The following is an 18910-nucleotide window of genomic DNA, read 5'->3' on the forward strand; positions in this document are numbered from 1 at the left end:
TTCTTTCCTTAATAGGAAGAAAATAACAAGGCAAAGAGTTGCACTTACCTGTTGAATTCTTGCGCTTTTCGCCGATACAAACGGTTAATAAAAATAATTTTACATTCTACATTTCGTGTATACAATTCTGACAATTGTGTATGATACATATTACGATATTAATAAGCAATAGGTATTTTTATAATGTTTGGTTGTTCCGTTTAGACAGTAGCACTTAATATTTGATATTTATAAATTATACAATTACCTTTTGTTTTCCACCAAAAAATCGCGAGTATATTAGTCATTACTGGTACAGTAAATCTATGTAAGTCTATGCAGCAAGATATTTGTACAAACTTTTGTTACTGAATGCAATGATGGAATTGTACACATGATTAATATAGAAAAAAAAAAACGGTACGCAATGGCCTTTCTCGCCCACTTTTTTTATCCATCGTTCAAAGTCTAATTCTAGACTAAAATGATTTAATTTCACCGTCCATTCAAAATTTACTTATTGAAAAAATTTGATAAATTAAATTGTTTTTAATTGTAAAAAAAGTTTATAATATTTAATGTACTGCAATAATTCAAATTAAATTGTGCTTATGAGTGCGCGATTATAGAATGACACTCGCATAATTGTTTTAAACCATCCCTTTCTCCTTTATTACTTTTTTATCCGCACAAATCACTTTAGTTCACATATTGTAAGACTGAACAAAAAAATGTTGATTTTTAACGTTGCACTGTTAAAATTGCAATGTTAACTGTATGTCCTAAGAATGCATTTGTTATACAATGACGTTATAAACTAAAATTGATCTTCATCAAGACTATTGTCGCGACTTCTACGAGAATGATAATTCTCGAGCACCTCCGTATTCCGAGTTTCTCGAAGTATTCATGTTGAATGCTGCCTAGAGACTACCTTCTGTCCCTCTGTCATAGATCAACGTTACCCCCTCAGACAACGCGTATGCACGCAATAAAAATTTTTACATTGTACGATGATAACTTACCATAAACTCCCTTCAATATTCCAAGCATCTCTTGTTGCAAGGTTACGCCTCTTGATGCGAAGTGATGAAAAAAGTGTGCGTGCACAAAAACGTGGATAACAACAGGTGGATAGTCTTGCTATTGTCCTTTGGAGCGAATATATGGCATGATGTATATCCCTCATGGTCCCACGCACTTATAGTCGATTAGACGTATATATTGAATTCTGCAAAAAATTGGATGGTGCTCGAACTTTTAATAGCTTCCTTCCTATAGCTAGCAACAATAAAATTGTGTCATTGGTACAATAAAGATTTCATTTACTTCATATATATATATGCTTCCAAAAACTGTGCATACAATTTTATTCATATGGATAAATACAATAACCTTTATTAAAAGGAAGTAATTTTATCTATTTCTATATAATAGCGGTTGAACTTTTACAATTTCTCACTTCTATCACTAGTTTTCAATAATTACTTACATATTTTAAATCCAATAAAAATATATATATATATATATATATATATAAACTATGTACATTTATTTCTTAATAATAGTGAAACATGTAGCCTTTTTTCATATTAGTTTTTTTCTTATATTAGGAGTAGTTTTAATGTTTCCGAAGTTTTATTTAATAAACTTTGATATTCATCTTGCGTTTGTAATTTTAAATAAAGTTGAAATAGTGATATAATTTTTATAATGTTAACTAACGTGAATTTATCATAGTTTTGAAGTTATTGTTTTGTTGTAAGTAAAACAGAAATATAACTAACAGATGTTTTTATTAGCTGAAAAATATAATTATATCAGTAAAATATAATAAGATATATAATTACCATGCAAAAAGATGTAAAAAAATAATATCTATTTTATATATTATACAAAACTATACGTGTTGCAATATACGTATATGTAGTATATAATAACATATCACCTATATAAAAATTATAGCTAAAATTTTTAATAACCTACGTTGCAAAATGTAGACATTGTTAAAGGAAACAGTCTACCGGCAGTAAGATAAACAGGTTCATTTGTTCTGACCATTAAAAGAATCATATTCCGTGAATTTTGTGGTTCCAGATTATACCATTTATGAGAATATGCAGCATAATGGATACGTTTACACTTAAATTTATTGAAAAATTAATTAAAAACTTTAGACAGAATATGACTACACGAATAAAATTTATACGTGTGTTTTGTGCAGCACACACACACACACACACACACACACACACACACACACACACACACACACACACACACACACACACACAACTACATATATATTTAGATATAAAATAATAATAATAATAATAATGTATATTTTAACAATAATATATGTAAATAATAAATTTTAACTGATATATTCATAAAGTTTTATATAGCATTTATTTACGTAAATTTTATTTAATAGAAGTGTAAATTTGTATAACTGCATCATTTTTTGGAAAGTTAAAATACTAATTGTATAAAAAGTCGAAAAAATTACTATAAGAATTAAGGAGTTTCAAATTTACTTGCAATAATAAAATTTCACCGATAGCGCAATAAAGGCACGAGTGACAAACGAAATTGATTATAATACTTATGAGATATGCCGCTCGAAAAATCGACAAGTCATTTCCACCCTCCGAAAGCTAGTCGTTCCATTATGAAATACAAAAATATGGAATATAATTAATAACCATTTCACAGTTGAAGTAGCCATAGAGATGTCCACATCAATGTATGTAGAGTATTTTATAGTTACTATTTTCATTATCAAGTCCTTTAACTAATTTTAAGTCGTATCTTATATTTTCTTAAGAAAAACTTTTATTTTTTAGATGTATGTCTTCAATATCTTGCCGTGAAATCACATATTTTAAATTAAATTTTTAGATTAAATTAATTCAAAGTCAACGAATCAAATAATAATATAGGACACTCGATTCGTGTAAATAATATATATTATCTTTATATGTTTCGAAATTATATGACTCACAAAGCACTGTAAACAAATTATTAAGTTGTATATTAAAAACTTTTATAAACTTACATCCAAAATAAGAAATCCATAAAAGGAAAGGAGAATAGCAAAGTATAAAAATAATGCAAGCATCATGATATTAAATGTATGTTCTATGAGAACGATACTTCTATAAAGAAATAAATGATATATTAATATTTATATGTAAAAATTTTTTTTTAATTTTCTAATGTAGAATTTTTATGTCTATACTTATATAAGATCAAAATATATTTATGAAATATAAGATTAGAAATGCGATACCTGAGTAGTCGCGTATGATCCATCACACACATTTTCAAATTGTAAGCATAATTCATTATTTCCAAATGTAGAATGCGATTTCTTAATATTTCCAATTGACCACAGATATGAAGTACCAAGAAACTAAAAAAACTATCTATACCTATGTAATGTATCATGCATAAAAACAAACATATACTTTGAGAAATAAATGTTAACTCATAATGTGGACTTTTAATTATATCATAGGTATAACGCGATTGTACTGGTAATAGTCTGCCTGGATCAGTAATATTTGTCACATATCTCACTGAAAGATTACAAGCAGGCAAAACTAACAAAACAAAGAAATTGATTGTCATTAGGCAATATGCACACTTAGTAATTGTACGAGCAGTCTGTGCTCGTGTAATCATCCTCATTTTCTCCCATGAAGTTTTCGGTGTTCTCCAATCGTTCGCGATCATATCTATTATAGATATGAGAGCTTCAAAAAAATAGAAAAATGTATTACGGATGATAAAAATTTAGTCTTGTAATATAATTTGTATGATACAATGATATAAAAACCTTAACATTTTATTAAAAACTTAATAACAAATATAATTTAAAATAAAAATTTATAAAATATTACTCATAAAAAATTAATCTAGATTATAAAAAGATTTAAATTTTTATATAAAATTTTGATGTAGTGGTCGCAAAATATATATAAAATAGATACTATATTTAGAATATTGAATTTTATATATAGGAGTGTCCGTAAAAGTTGGGACTAAGCTTATAGAGTGTGTTAGGATCCAGTAGATAAAAAAGGTTTGTATAAACTTATGTCCGAAAACGCTTTATTAAAAAATTATATGCGTTCAAAGTTTGACGAGCAGTATTGTTCGGTAGTTATTCAGATTAAATACACTTCACCGATTCTAAGGTTCTAGGTTCACATAAATTTTTTTCACTAAATATCATTAAGGCATTATATAAATTTAGTCCCGACCTTTACGGACACCCTGTATATAAATATAATAAACTAACTAAATATACGATTATAATATGCAAGTATGAGGTACGAAAGTAATGCATTCAATTCTTTTTCTCAGAAAATTAAATTCCTACAATTATGATTTTTACATAATATAATCTTCAGTCGTTAACAAATATTCAGTTTTTTTCTCACAAAGTCACTATCATTTTGTACGTACTTTTGCCATCTTTGAATTAAACGCTGTATTCCAGACCGGTCAAATTCCTTGTTGCGACTCTTGAGAGTTTCGCAAACACTTTTCTTAACGGTAACTTTGTAAAAAAATAACTAAATGTTTGTTAATAACCATAGTTTGTAGGAATTAAATTTTCTGAGAAAAAAAATTGTTTATATTACCGACCCTCGTATTTTATGAAAACGGTATTATTTGTGCCTTCTATAAAATATAAATAACTAACTTTCAAAGTTTACTTTAAAAAATTCAAAATGTAGGACAATTAAAACTTAAATATAGTATTATCTTTATATCTTTATAGTTATCTTTATATAAAGCAATTATTTTACATTTAAATTTGTAGTTATATCTACCTTCTTTTTTCCACCAAAGTATTGTAATTTTTAGCAAAGTAGCAATGATTGGTAAAGTAAACTGTAGATTGTCTATCATTAACATAATGTCTCCTTTAACTTTTATCAGTGAATGTGTGGTAGGTATTACAAGACCAAAAAATATACTAAAGAAAACCAGAAGCGTACGTAAATTACACATAACTTTATTCCATGCAGTTAAATCAGATTTAGGCCAAAGCCCTGCTACTTCTAGACAATATCGATTTAATTTTACTGCCCATTCGAAATCTATTTGTTACAAAAATTGCAATTAGTTACGCCAGAAATTCCTAAATAAAAATTATTATTGTTATTAACTCATATTATTTAATTTGTCTAACATAATCCTGAATATAATCATGATCAATTTGATAAAAAGACATTTTTTAAATACTTTATCTCATATAAGCTAAGATTAAGTTTGCGCAATATTTTAAAACAATAGATTTAAAAAAAAAACGTAGGTATTAGTTTGTTACTATTTTATCCAAGTTTTAAGATATTATAATTAATAATGATTATTAACGGACTTAAAAAATTATAACATTTGGAATAAAGAGCACCTTGATATTCTAAATATTTTAAAGTTTCCATGGCAAACGCAATCTATCTCTTTATGATGAAGCGACGTTAACTGTTTTTCACAGAGAAGTGTGTGTGTAAAATAAAAACTCTTGAAAACGTGGACAATCAACGTATAGAGCGAACGGTTTAAAAAGTTCTACGCTCCTCTTTGTTGTGCGACTTTTTTCAATTCCTCTTGTAACAACTTCCGAGGTATTCATGAATAAAAACTGACATAATAAGCTGGTAGATAAGTACCTGCTCACTCCAGAGACTAAGTACGTTCATTTTTTCTTCTTTCACTGGTAATCGATTTTAAACGCGATGTGTGTGATCTTAGCTATAGATCGTCTATAGACCGTGCAACACGTTGCGTGTAAAGTAAAAAATTCTTTTCTAGCACTACAATTTTTTAGTGTTCTAAAAAGTGCTTTAAAAAAGTGTTATATTTATACATTTTTATTTTGTGCAAATAAATAAAATCTCTTTTGGATAGAAGTAATGTAACTTATTGCCAGACAATAATGAACTTCAATACTTGAGATAAATCATTAACATTTAATTTAAAACTTATGATGAAAGCATGAAAAAAATATAATCACGTATTTTCACTTATAGAAATTCGGAATGTAGGACAAATAAAAAATACATATAGTGCTATCTTTATATAAACAAATTATTTTACATTTAAATATGTAATTATAATTTCACAAGAAAAAACATATGTACGTCATTCAAAATACAGGTGATAATGTGACAGTTTTTTGAAAATTTCTGCATGATTCATGATAGATGATCTACTTTCGAGCGATTAATAAAAATTTTAATTGTTTAAAAACGTAAATTATTTAGGCAATGCATTTTTTAAAAGCAGCTTCTAAAAAGCAGTTTGTTATATTTATAAAAAATACTAAAATTTCTTAAAAATTTTGAATTTATAAAAAGTTAATTAAAATTCAAGTGTGTGTGTAATACATGAAGAATAACACTGCAGTCGTTTTCAACAAAGGTTAATGTTACATTATTTTTCATTGGTCAAATATTCTTACAAATGTTTCATTTTTTTAATATGCTAATGAGAAAGCAGCTAATAATAAAGCAGCTAATAATAAAGTTATATTGCGCATTCTATTGAAAAGTATTTTTTGCTCTAATCTTTGCTACTTTTGACATTAGATTTATCTTAATTCCGATTTGCGAGTAAAACTGATATATACCCACCCGACGTTTTTAATATCTAAAAATATACACAAATATACGAATTAATGAATAAAATTATACACACACATAATATAAAATAATAATATATTAGAATATTAATAGATAATGATGAAAATGAGAGAAAGAGGAAACAAATAAGAAAAAATTAAAAAAAAATTTTTTTGTACATCGAAATTTTTGTACTCAAATAAAATTTACATTTAATACTATAACATAAATTGCTATCTTACACTGCAGAATGTAGACATCGTCATAGGTACGATTTTCCCAGCTGTAATGTAGAGTGGTTTGTTTGTGCGAAGCAGCAGAAAAATTAGACTTTTTGCTTCCGTTGTTTCCAAAGTATACCATTTGCATTCGCACACCGCGTTGTAAACCTTTTCGTACTTAATAAAATAAATGTCAAACTCAATGTAAAAATACATTAAAATAATGTAATAAGTATGTATTTTTAGAAATTTTTGCATTCAAGTACAAATGTGTATTTGCATTAATTGTAATTTTTGATGACATTTTGAGACTTAAAGAAAAATAGGTCTCTTCATCATTTGAGTGCACAATGAGATAAAAAAATTAATAAATGATTAACTCATGTAATCATATATGTATCTATTAAACAAAAGACTTACCTTCATTACTAGAAATTCGCCAGCAGCACAATAGAGACACATATGAGTAAATGCAGTACAAATTACTAAGATAAGAAATATTGCTCTTTTGAGAGACACATTTTTCTCTTCGAAGATTACCTAATTAATGCACATTTGTAATATATTAAATAAAATAAATTAAAGTTTAATTATTAATACACAAAAGTTTTTATATAATTAAGTATACTATATGAGTATACTATTTAAGTATACTATATAAAAAAATGATTACAGACCGTGTACGACATTCCCCAAAATATTAATTAATGAATAATTTTCGAAAAATGTGGCTTAACTTACTGTAACGACAAGAAATCCGTAAATACAAAACATAATACCGAAATAAAGAAATAATTGTAACAGCGTTAATGTGAAGGTATCTTCGATCATTGCAATAGATCTAAAAGAAAATTTTTAATTGTTATCACATATACACACAACGTAATTCTATACTAAATAATTGTTTCAAATTGTTTCAAAGTGTCTAAATAATATAATTATCATTTATGTTTCTTGAGATTTATAAGAAAATTTAGTTTGTAATGATTGCAAAGCGCGAAAAAAACCATTATAAAATTCAATACATTTACTGACAAAAATACAAAATAATTTGATACGTTAAATATACATATGCATGCTACTGCAAAATTCGATGTGTGTAGTAATATAGAACTAATGTATAAAAATATTTAATAAAAGTAGGATAAGAAAATTAATTTTTGTCAAAATTTAATCAATTTTAAAGTAAAAATACAAAGACATGTGTCATTTGTAAAAAATTTTTGATAACATTATTGCGCAATAAGATTAATGCAATTTATTTCAAAATTAAATATAATGCGTGATCAATTTTAAACTGTGAATATAAATGATGTATTTGCGTTACATTAAACGCAAAAAATTTAATGTTTTTGTTCCAAGAAAAACGCAAATTAGGAAAGATTGACAAGATAACATATTCGCATAAATTCAAGTCTTGATGATTTATCAAAAAAAACGGTTGTGTGATACATTTATCGCGCAACGCACTGCTGGATTTGTCGTATGTGTAACTAATATGATTAACGAAATGTGTCAATATGCAAATTCACTAACTGCGCAAGGCATATTGTGAGAACAAAACCTGATAAGCCGTATATGATCCATGACATTGTTTCTCAGAGCCGCGATGAAGTTTGTGGATTTGCGCATCCGATACAAGCGGTTTGTTAAATTTTCCAATTGGCCACAAATATGAAAGATGAGAAGTCCGAGGAAATTATCAGTACCAGTGTAAGAAAGCGCAACCATCAATAGAGTGATGCATTGAATAAAAAATGTAAGTTCAAACTGCGGGCTGACGGATATATCATAGATATAAAATGCCTGTAGTGGCAATGGCCTGCTAGCATCGGTGACGTTTGTTACATGCCTTAAGGTATACCCAAAGATGGAAGTAACTATCAAAATTGTCAGTGATAAACCCATTATGATATAGCTGAACATGATAATTAGACGAGCGTCTTGAGCACGACGCATCATAATGTCTCGCTCGTCGCGGGATTTTGATTTGACCCAGTCATGAACGATCATGGTCATTAATGACGACAATGCTTGAGAAAAGGATTGGTTATTTATGCGCATATTAAATGGAAATTATTATAACATGGTCAAAAAAATTTAAACAAAAAATTTAATAAAGATATATTGTAATATAAAATTATGCAGACGTATTCCATAACAAACAGTGTTAAAATAAACAGTAGAAAATGTTGGGAATATTCGCATTATAAAATTTTATTTTAAAATAGATGAGATGGTGTATATTACAAAAACTTTAACATTCAAAACGATTCAAAATGTAAAAATTTTAATTCTTTTTTAATGTCAAAAATCTATTGTGGAAATTTAAACTACAAAATAAGATGTAATTGTCGTGTATACTAGTGTTTCATCCATTTCATTATTTACTTACTTTCTTTCTTCCACCACATAATGAACAGTTTCATGGAGAGCGACAATAAAGGTAAAGTGAATAAAATATTGTCTATCATTGCCATCATGTCACCCCAAACTTTCAGTAGCAAATATAACGAAGGAGTAGTACAGACGCAAGTGATGACGATGATGACGCATGAAAATCGTAAATTTGAAAACAGCTTCTCTTGTGAGCTGCCAGTTTCTTCCGGCCAAAGACCGATCATTTTCAAGCTGAAACGATTTAGTTGAACCGCCCACTCAAAATCTGAAAGCAAACCAAGCTAATTTAAAAAATGGTAAATTATGATAAGAATTTGCTCAAAATTTAGCATCTTCTTAATTTACAATCGTAGTTGCAAATGCGAAAAAATTCACAAAATTATTTTTCGTTTTGCTAACATTCATCTTATTTAGTATTTTAACGTAACAGCAATAAAAAAAATAGAATCTACAGATTAATATTTTTATGCTGTATGTTTATGAGACATGTAAGAAACTATGTTGCATGCAAATACTGTGTCGCATATGTACAAGCACCTGCGTATCCCGAGAGTTCATTAGTACTCATATCGCAGGCCATAAGACTCCGAACTGTTCCGCTGCTTTGATGAGACTGATGTGAGACGAGTGCTGTCACGCATGCTCGTGTAAAAAACGTCGCAATTATAGTTGAGTCTATCTTTAGGCGCAATTTTTAATATTTCAAAGGGATGAGAACTGCCTTATTGTCAAAGTTTTGATGTTAAAATTTCTCGCAATTCTGTTGGAGAAAAAGTTAAACCTCTTTCTTTCCTTAATAGGAAGAAAATAACAAAGCAAAGGGTTGCACTTACCTGTTGAATTCTTGCGCTTTTCGCCGATACAAACGGTTAATAATAATAATTTTACATTCTACATTTCGTGTATACAATTCAGACAATTGTGTATGATAAATATAACGATATTAATAAGCAATAGGTATTTTTATAATGTTTGGTTGTTCCGTTTAGACAGTAGCACTTAATATTTGATGTTTATAAATTATACAATTACCTTTTGTTTTCCACCAAAAAATCGCGAGTGTATTAGTCATTACTGGTACAGTAAATTGTAAGTCTATGAGCAGCAAGATATTTCTACGAACTTTTGTTACTGAATGCAATGATGGAATTGTACACATGATTAATATAGAAAAGAAAACAAACGGTACGCAATGGCCTTTCTCGCCAACTTTTTTTATCCATTGTTCAAAATCTAATCAATACTAGACTAAAATAATTTAATTTCACCGTCCATTCAAAATCTACTCATTGAAAAAATTTGATAAATTAAATTGTTCTTAATTGTAAAAGAAGTTTATAATATTTAATGTACTGCAATAATTCAAATTAAATTGTGCATATGAGTGTGCGATTATAGAATGACACTCGCATAATTGTTTTAAAGCTATCCCTTTCTCCTCTATTACTTTTTTATCCGCACTAATCACTTTAGTTCACATATTGTAAAACTGAACCAAAAAATGTTGATTTTTAACGTTGCACAATGTTAACTGTATGTCCTAAGAATTTGTCATACAATGACGTTATAAACTAAAATTGATCTTCATCAAGACTATTGTCGCGACTTCTACGAGAATGATAATTCTCGAGCACCTCCGTATTCCGAGTTTCTCGAAGTATTCATGATGAATGCTGCTCAGAGACTACCTTCTGTCCCTCTGTCACAGATCAACGTTACCCTCTCAGACAACGCGTATGCACGCAATAAAAATTTTTACATTGTACGATGATAACTTACCATAAACTCCCTTCAATATTCCAAGCATCTCTTGTTGCAAGGTTACGCCTCTTAATGCGAAGTGATGAAAAAAGTGTGCGTGCACAAAAACGTGGATAACAACAGGTGGATGGTCTTGCTATTGTCCTTTGGAGCGAATATATGGCATGATGTATATCCCTCATGTCCCACGCACTTATAGTCGATTAGACGTATATATTGAATTCTGAAAAAATTGGATGGTGCTCGAACTTTTAATAGTTTCCTTCCTATAGCTAGCAAAAATAAAATTGTGTCATTGGTACAATAAAGATTTTATTTACTTCACATATATATATATATATATATATGCTTCCAAAAACTGTGCATACAATTTTATTCATATGGATAAATACAATAACCTTTATTAAAAGGAAGTAATTTTATCTATTTTTATATAATAGCGGTTGAACTTTTACAATTTCTCACTTCTATTACTTGTTTTAAATAATTACTTACATATTTTAAATCCAATAAAAATATATATATGTATAAACTATGTACATTTATTTCTTAATAATAGTGAAACATGTAGCCTTTTTTCATATTAGTTTTTTTCTTATATTAGGAGTAGTTTTAATGTTTCCAAAGTTTTATTTAATAAACTTTGATATTCATCTTGCGTTTGTAACTTTAAATAAAGTTGGAATAGTGATATAATTTTTATAATGTTAACTAACGTGAATTTATCATAGTTTTAAAGTTATTGTTTTGTTGTAAGTAAAACAGAAATATAACTAGCAGATGTTTTTATTAGCTGAAAAATATAATTATTTCAGTAAAATATAATAAGATATATAATTACCATGCAAGGAGATGTAAAAAAATAATATCTATTTTATATATTATACAAAACTATACGTGTTGCAATACATATATGTTGTATATAATAACATATCATTTATATAAAAATTATAGCAAAAATTTTTAATAACCTACGTTGGAAAATGTAGACATTGTTAAAGGGAACAATCTACCAACAGTAAGATAGACAGATTCATTTGTTCTGACCATTAAAAGAATCATATTCCGTGAATTTCGTGGTTCCAGATTATACCATTTATTAGAATATGCAGCATAATGGATACGTTTACACTTAAATTTATTGAAAAATTAATTAAAAACTTTAGACAGAATATGACTACACGAATAAAATTCATACGTGTGTTTTGTGCAATACACACACACACACACAAATACATATATATTTAGATATAAAATAATAATAATAATAATAATAATAATAATAATGTATATTTTAACAATAATACATGTAAATGATAAATTTTGACTGATATATTCATAAAGTTTTATATAGCATTTATTTACGTAAATTTTATTTAATAGAAGTGTAAATTTGTTTAATTGCACCATTTTTTGGAAAGTTAAAATACTAATTGTATAAAAAGTCGGAAAAATTACTACAAGAATTAAGGAGTTTCTAATTTACTTGCAATAATAAAATTTCACCGATAGCGCAATAAAGGCACGAGTGACAAACGAAATTGATTATAACACTTATGAGATATGCCGCTCGAAAAATCGATAAGTCATTTCCACCCTCCGAAAGCTAGTCGTTCCATTATGAAATACAAAAATATAGAATATAATTAATAACTATTACACAGTTGAAGTAGCCATAGAGATGTCCACATCAATGTATGTAGAGTATTTTATAGTTACTATTTTCATTATCAAGTCCTTTAACTAATTTTAAGTCGTATCTTATATTATCATAAGAAAAACTTTTATTTTTTAGATGTATGTCTTCAATATTTTGCCGTAAAGTCACATATTTTAGATTAAATTTTTAGATTAAATTAATTCAAAATCAACGAATCAAATAATAATATAGGACACTCGATTCGTGTAAATAATAATATATATTATCTTTATATGTTTCGAAATTATATGACACACAAAGCACTGTAAACAAATTATTATGTTGTATATTAAAAGCTTTTATAAACTTACATCCAAAATAAGAAATCCATAAAAGGAAAGGAGAATAGCAAAGTATAAAAATAATGCAAGCATCATGATATTAAATGTATGTTCTACGAGAACGATACTTCTATAAAGAAATAAATAATATATTAATATTTATATGTAAAAATTTTTTTTTAATTTTCTAATGTATAATTTTTATGTCTATACTTATATAAGATCAAAATATATTTATGAAATATAAGATTAGGAATGCGATACCTGAGTAGTCGCGTATGATCCGTCACACACATTTTCAAATTGTAAGCATAATTTATTATTTCCAAATGCAGAATGCGATTTCTTAGTATGTCCAATTGACCACAGATATGAAGTACCAAGAAACTAAAAAAACTATCTGCACCTATGTAATATATCATGCATAAAAACGTACTTATACCTTGAGAAATAAATGTTAACTCATAATGTGGACTTTTAGTTATATCATAGGTATAACGCGATTGTATTGGTAATGGTCTGCCTGGATCAGTAATATTTGTCACATATCTCACTGAAAAATTACAAGCAGGCAAAACTAACAAAACAAAGAAACTGATTGTCATTAGGCAATATGCACACTTAGTAATTGTACGAGCAGTCTGTGCTCGTGTAATCATCCTCATTTTCTCCCATGAAGTTTTCGGTGTTCTCCAATCGTTCGCGATCATATCTATTATAGATATGAGAGCTTCAAAAAAATAGAAAAATGTATTACGGATGATAAAAATTTAGTTTTGTAATAAAATTTGTATGATACAATGATATAAAAACCTTAAAATTTTATTAAAAACTTAATAACAAATATAATTTAAAATAAAAATTTATAAAATATTACTCATAAAAAATTAATCTAGATTATAAAAAGATTTAAATTTTTATATAAAATTTTGATGTAGTGATCGTAAAATATAATAGATACTATATTTAGAATATTGAATTTTATATAGGAGTGTCCGTAAAAGTTGGGACTAAGCTTATAGAGTGTGTTAGGATTCAGTAGATAAAAAAGGTTTGTATAAACCTATGTCCGAAAACACTTTATTAAAAAATTATATGTGTTCAAAGTTTGACGAGCAGTATTGTTCGGTAATTATTCAGATTAGATACACTTCACCGATTCTAAGGTTCTAGGTTCACATTAATTTTTTTCACCTACTAAATATCATTAAGGCATTATATAAATTTAGTCCCGACCTTTACGGACACCCTGTATATAAATATAGTAAACTAACTAAATATACGATTATAATATGCAAGTATGAGGTACGAAAGTAATGCATTCAATTCTTTTTCTCAGAAAATTGAATTCCTGCAACTATGGTTTTTACATGATATAATCTTCAGTCGTTAACAAATATCCAGTTTTTTTCTCACAAAGTCACTATCATTTTGTACGTACTTTTGCCATCTTTGAATCAAACGCTGTATTCCAGACCCGTCAAATTCCTTGTTGCGACTCTTGAGGGTTTCACAACCACTTTTCTTAATGATAACTTTGTAGAAAAATAACTAAATGTTTGTTAATAACCATAGTTTATAGGAATTAAATTTTCTGAGAAAAAAAATTGTTTATATTACCGACCCTTGTATTTTATAAAAACGGTATTATTTGTGCCTCTTATAAAATATAAATAACTAACTTTCAAAGTTTACTTTAAAAAACTCGGGATGTAGGACAATTAAGATTTAAATATAGTGTTATCTTTATATAAGCAAAATATTTTACATTTAAATTTGTAGTTATATCTACCTTCTTTTTTCCACCAAAGAATTGCAATTTTTAGCAAAGTAGCAATGACTGGTAAAGTAAACTGTAGATTGTCTATCATTAACATAATGTCTCCATTAATTTTTATCAGTGAATGTGTGGTAGGTATTAAAAGACCAAAAAATATACTGAAGAAAACCAGAAGCGTACGTAAATTACATATAACTTTATTCCATGCAGTTAAATCAGATTTAGGCCAAAGCCCTGCTATTTCTAGACAATATCGATTTAATTTTACTGCCCATTCAAAATCTATTTGTTACAAAAATTGCAATTAGTTGCGCCAGAAATTTCTAAATAAAAATTATTATTGTTATTAACTCATATTATTTAATTTGTCTAACATAATCCTGAATATAATCATAATCAATTTGATAAAAAGACATTTTTTAAATACTTTATCTCATATAAGCTAAGATTAAGTTTGCGCAATACTTTAAAACAATAGATTTAAAAAAAGAACGTAGGTATTAGTTTGTTGCTATTTTATCCAAGTTTTAAGATATTATAATTAATAATGATTATTAACGGATTTAAAAAATTATAACATTTGGAATAAAGAGCACCTTGATATTCTAAATATTTTGAAGTTTTCATGGCAAACGCAATCTATCTCTTTATGATGAAGCGACGTTAACTGTTTTTCACAGAGAAGTGTGTGTGTAAAATAAAAACTCTTGAAAACGTGGACAATCAACGTATAGAGCGAACGGTTTAAAAAGTTCTACGCTCCCCTTTGTTGTGCGACTTTTTTCAATTCCTCTTGTAACAACTTCCGAGGTATTCATGAATAAAAACTGACATAATAAGCTGGTAAATAAGTACCTGCTCACTCCAGAGACTAAGTACGTTCATTTTTTCTTTTTTCACTGGTAATCGATTTTAAACGCGATGCGTGTGGTCTTAACTATAGATCGTCTATAGACCGTGCAACACGTTGCGTGTAAAGTAGAAAATGCTTTCCTTGCATTAAAATTTTTTTAGTGTTCTAAAAAGTGTTACATTTATACATTTTTATTTCGTGCAAATAAATAAAATCTTTTTTGAATAGAAATAATGTAACTTTTTGCCAGGCAACAATGAACTTCAATACTATCGAGATGTATCAGTAACATGCCTCTTTTAAGAGAAGAATATAAAAATTTAAGGTTTGAAAAAAATTTGACGCACAAAGTAATTTTAAAACTTTTCTGTAATTTTGCTTAATATTGTATAATCTAAATCAACTATTATTTTATACTAAATTTTTTATCAATTTATAAACAATATACATATATGAAAAAAACAATAATTCTTTCTAATTCAAATTCTTCCTTAACTTCTTGTTGTAAGCATGACTGATATATAACCGGCTGATGTTTTTAATAACTAAAAGACATATGTTATTAATAAAAAGTAATAAAAAATGTGTAAGTGCTTAAAAAATATTAAAAGATAACATACGACTAAAATACTATTGATATTATATATACATATGACATAAAAATAATTATTTATATCAAAATTATTGATATTATTTATGCCAAAATTATAAATAAAATTGAAAGTAACTTACGTTGCAAAATGTAGCCATTGTCAAGGTAAATACTTTACCAGCAGTAAGATAGAAAGGCTTATTAGTTCGGACCATTAAAAGTGCTAAATCACGCGCATTTCTTGGATTCAGATTATACCATTCGTTACAATATACAGCATAATGGATTTGATTGCACTCAAAATTGTCAAAAAAATAGGCATATAAGTATCATAAAAATTGAGCATTTTATGCAATTTATTTATATAAAGTTTATTTGTTAAAAGATAAATTTAATTTTAATAAAAAAACAATATAATTTTTATAGAAAAATTACATTATAATTTGTACTGGAGCAAAAAAGTAATTGTAAAATTATTGAATTAAAAATTTACCTGCGCTGTTAAAATTTCGCCGACAGCGCAGTAAACACACATGTGGCCAAACGTATTAGTAACGATAGTCACAAGATACGCCAAGTGAGAAAGCGATATGCTATGCTCTTCGAAAAGCTAATTATCATTAGAGATAAAAGTATTGTATATAATTTTATATTATCAAAATATTTGCATCTTACTGTTATGCATATAAGTATCATTAAATATAGAATATTTTGTTATTGCAAATCTTATTTTTAAATCTTTTATTTAATTTAAAACCTATGATGAAAACACGAAAAAAATATAATCACAAAAATATTTGATGCACAACACTTGTGAAAATGAGATTGCTTTTATGTGTATAAAAATTGCGTAATACAATAAATTATAGAATAAAAATTCTTATAAATAGTGTACTTACAGTCATTGTGTAAAATCCATGGAAAGCGAAGAGACCACCAAAGTATAGAAATAACATGAGCAGCATTGCATTGAATGTATCTTCTATAATGGCAATAGCGCTACAAAGTAATATGTATATTAATTTACATCGATAATAAATAGCACAAACTCCATTGTTTTGTTTAATGTCGACATTTCTGCTTAAAAAAAATTATTATATTATCCGAAAATAATTACTATTAATATTCATTGCATTAAAATTAATTAGAATTAATTCTATTTTTTAAATCAAAAATTATTTTCATATTTCGCATTGTATTAATATTCATATTACTTAAATGTGTAGATCTATATATAATTTGTAAAAACCTAAGAAACATAAAAGAAAGAATACCTAAGTAGTCGCGCATGATCCATTGCACAACTTTTTAAAACGTTAACATAATTCGTAACATTTTTTATACGGACGAGACGATTTTTAAGAATGTCCAGCTGACCACATATATGAAATACCAAGAGACTAAGAAAATTGTCTATGCCTGTATAAGGCATAATACAGAAAAACATAGCGATGGATTGAAAAATAAATGTTAGCTCGTATTGTGGACTCTTGGTGACATCGTAAATATAGTATGTCTGCAGCGGTAATAATCTGCCCGGATCAGTGATATTCGTTATGTACCTCATCGAATATCCAAAAATAGGCAAAATAATCGCAACAGCTAATGCTGCTCCCATTATGCTATATCCAAGTGTAATAATTATTCGCGCAGTTTGCGCTCTAGCGATCATTGTTGTTCTTTCGTCAGGTGTTTTTAATTTTACCCAATCGTTCGCAATCATTCTAATTAGCGGTGTAATAGCTTTAAAAATACAAAAAAAAATGTGAATTACACAAGAATTAATTATTATGGCATATAACGTGTCATTAAAATTTAATATTTGTTAAAATATTTTATATTGTTTAATAAGTAAACTTTTAATTATACCTACCTTCTTTCTTCCACCAAAAAATTACGAGCCTTAGCACGGAGGTGATAATTGGTAAAATAAATTGCAGATTATCTATCACTATCATAATGTTTGAACGAACTCTTATCAAGGAATGTATGGCAGGTATCACTATGACAAGCATTAGCAACGAGAAAACGAAAAGCACACGTAAATTGGACATGTATTTTTCTCTCGTAGTTTGCTCAAACTTGGGCCAAAGCCCAATCAATTCTAGACTATATCGATTCAACTTCACCGCCCATTCGAAATCTATCTGTTACAGAAGTTACATAAGTCGCGTCAAAAGTTAATAAATACAATTAGTTAATCAAATGTACATATTAGTTGATCTATCAAATAGCAATATATTAAATAATCTATCGATATGCATGCTGAATCAATAATAATGCAAAATGTAAAAATATTTAGATAATTTGTTTCATATAAATTTATTTTATACAAGCCGTATAAATTTTAATAAAATTTTGAAACATAATTTTCAAGTCAACATATAAAAAAAATGTATTATATCGTTATTATACAAACATATTTTTTTCATTTTTAATAAAATACTTATTCAATCTTTTATTGATGATAACTGATTATTTACGATAAGAAGTACCTTGATATGCTGGATATTTTGAAGCTTCCATGTCGAATGTTAGTTATAGACTGCCGTTTGTCTCTTTAGCATAAAGCGACGTTAATTTTTTTTAAGGAGAAGCACTTTTACGCGTGAGCAGAATAAAAATTCTTAAAAGCGTGAGACGATCAACATGTGTAAAGCGAAAGGTCGAAAAAGTTTTAAACTCACCCCTCGTTGTGCAATTTTT

The 18910-nt window shown here is 27.4% G+C and overlaps 3 protein-coding genes across 7 annotated transcripts; all 3 read right to left on the reverse strand.

The window, feature by feature from the left end:
- Positions 1-593: 593 nt before the first annotated feature.
- On the reverse strand, positions 594-6762 carry LOC136997794 (odorant receptor 9a-like). The gene is made up of 7 exons (XM_067349105.1): positions 5408-6762; positions 4824-5093; positions 3272-3737; positions 3038-3137; positions 2517-2636; positions 1966-2121; positions 594-1781 (listed from the first exon to the last, which is right to left on the reverse strand). Exons 1-7 carry the CDS (start codon positions 5436-5438, stop codon positions 1728-1730), a joined length of 1197 nt encoding a protein of 398 aa, XP_067205206.1. The 5' UTR covers positions 5439-6762; the 3' UTR covers positions 594-1727.
- On the reverse strand, positions 5380-10538 carry LOC136997792 (odorant receptor 43a-like). Its single transcript, XM_067349097.1, has 7 exons — positions 9776-10538; positions 9234-9503; positions 8403-8871; positions 7580-7679; positions 7259-7378; positions 6860-7015; positions 5380-6645 (listed from the first exon to the last, which is right to left on the reverse strand). The coding sequence occupies exons 1-7, from the start codon at positions 9816-9818 to the stop codon at positions 6592-6594; spliced, it is 1212 nt and encodes a 403-aa protein (XP_067205198.1). The 5' UTR covers positions 9819-10538; the 3' UTR covers positions 5380-6591.
- A 687-nt stretch (positions 10539-11225) lies between these two features.
- LOC136997793 (odorant receptor 9a-like) lies at positions 11226-18867 on the reverse strand. Of its 5 annotated transcripts, XM_067349100.1 has the most exons (8): positions 18700-18867; positions 18078-18347; positions 17479-17947; positions 17104-17203; positions 16698-16814; positions 16345-16500; positions 15356-16157; positions 14902-15082 (listed from the first exon to the last, which is right to left on the reverse strand). In XM_067349100.1, the coding sequence occupies exons 1-7, from the start codon at positions 18728-18730 to the stop codon at positions 16104-16106; spliced, it is 1197 nt and encodes a 398-aa protein (XP_067205201.1). In that variant the 5' UTR covers positions 18731-18867; the 3' UTR covers positions 14902-15082; positions 15356-16103. The 5 variants fall into 5 exon arrangements, with proteins under 5 accessions (XP_067205200.1, XP_067205203.1, XP_067205204.1 ...); XM_067349099.1 differs by lacking the exons at positions 16345-16500; positions 16698-16814; positions 17104-17203; ... (1 more) ...; positions 18078-18347; positions 18700-18867 and adding exons at positions 11226-11792; positions 11975-12130; positions 12486-12605; positions 13010-13109; positions 13244-13709 and having other exon boundaries at positions 14772-15041; positions 15356-16086; XM_067349102.1 differs by lacking the exons at positions 16345-16500; positions 16698-16814; positions 17104-17203; ... (1 more) ...; positions 18078-18347; positions 18700-18867 and adding exons at positions 11226-11792; positions 11975-12130; positions 13010-13109; positions 13244-13709 and having other exon boundaries at positions 14772-15041; positions 15356-16084.
- Between the last annotated feature and the right edge of the window lie 43 nt (positions 18868-18910).

Source organism: Linepithema humile, chromosome 2 (assembly GCF_040581485.1).
Source record: "Linepithema humile isolate Giens D197 chromosome 2, Lhum_UNIL_v1.0, whole genome shotgun sequence".
Classification (NCBI taxonomy): domain Eukaryota; kingdom Metazoa; phylum Arthropoda; class Insecta; order Hymenoptera; family Formicidae; genus Linepithema; species Linepithema humile.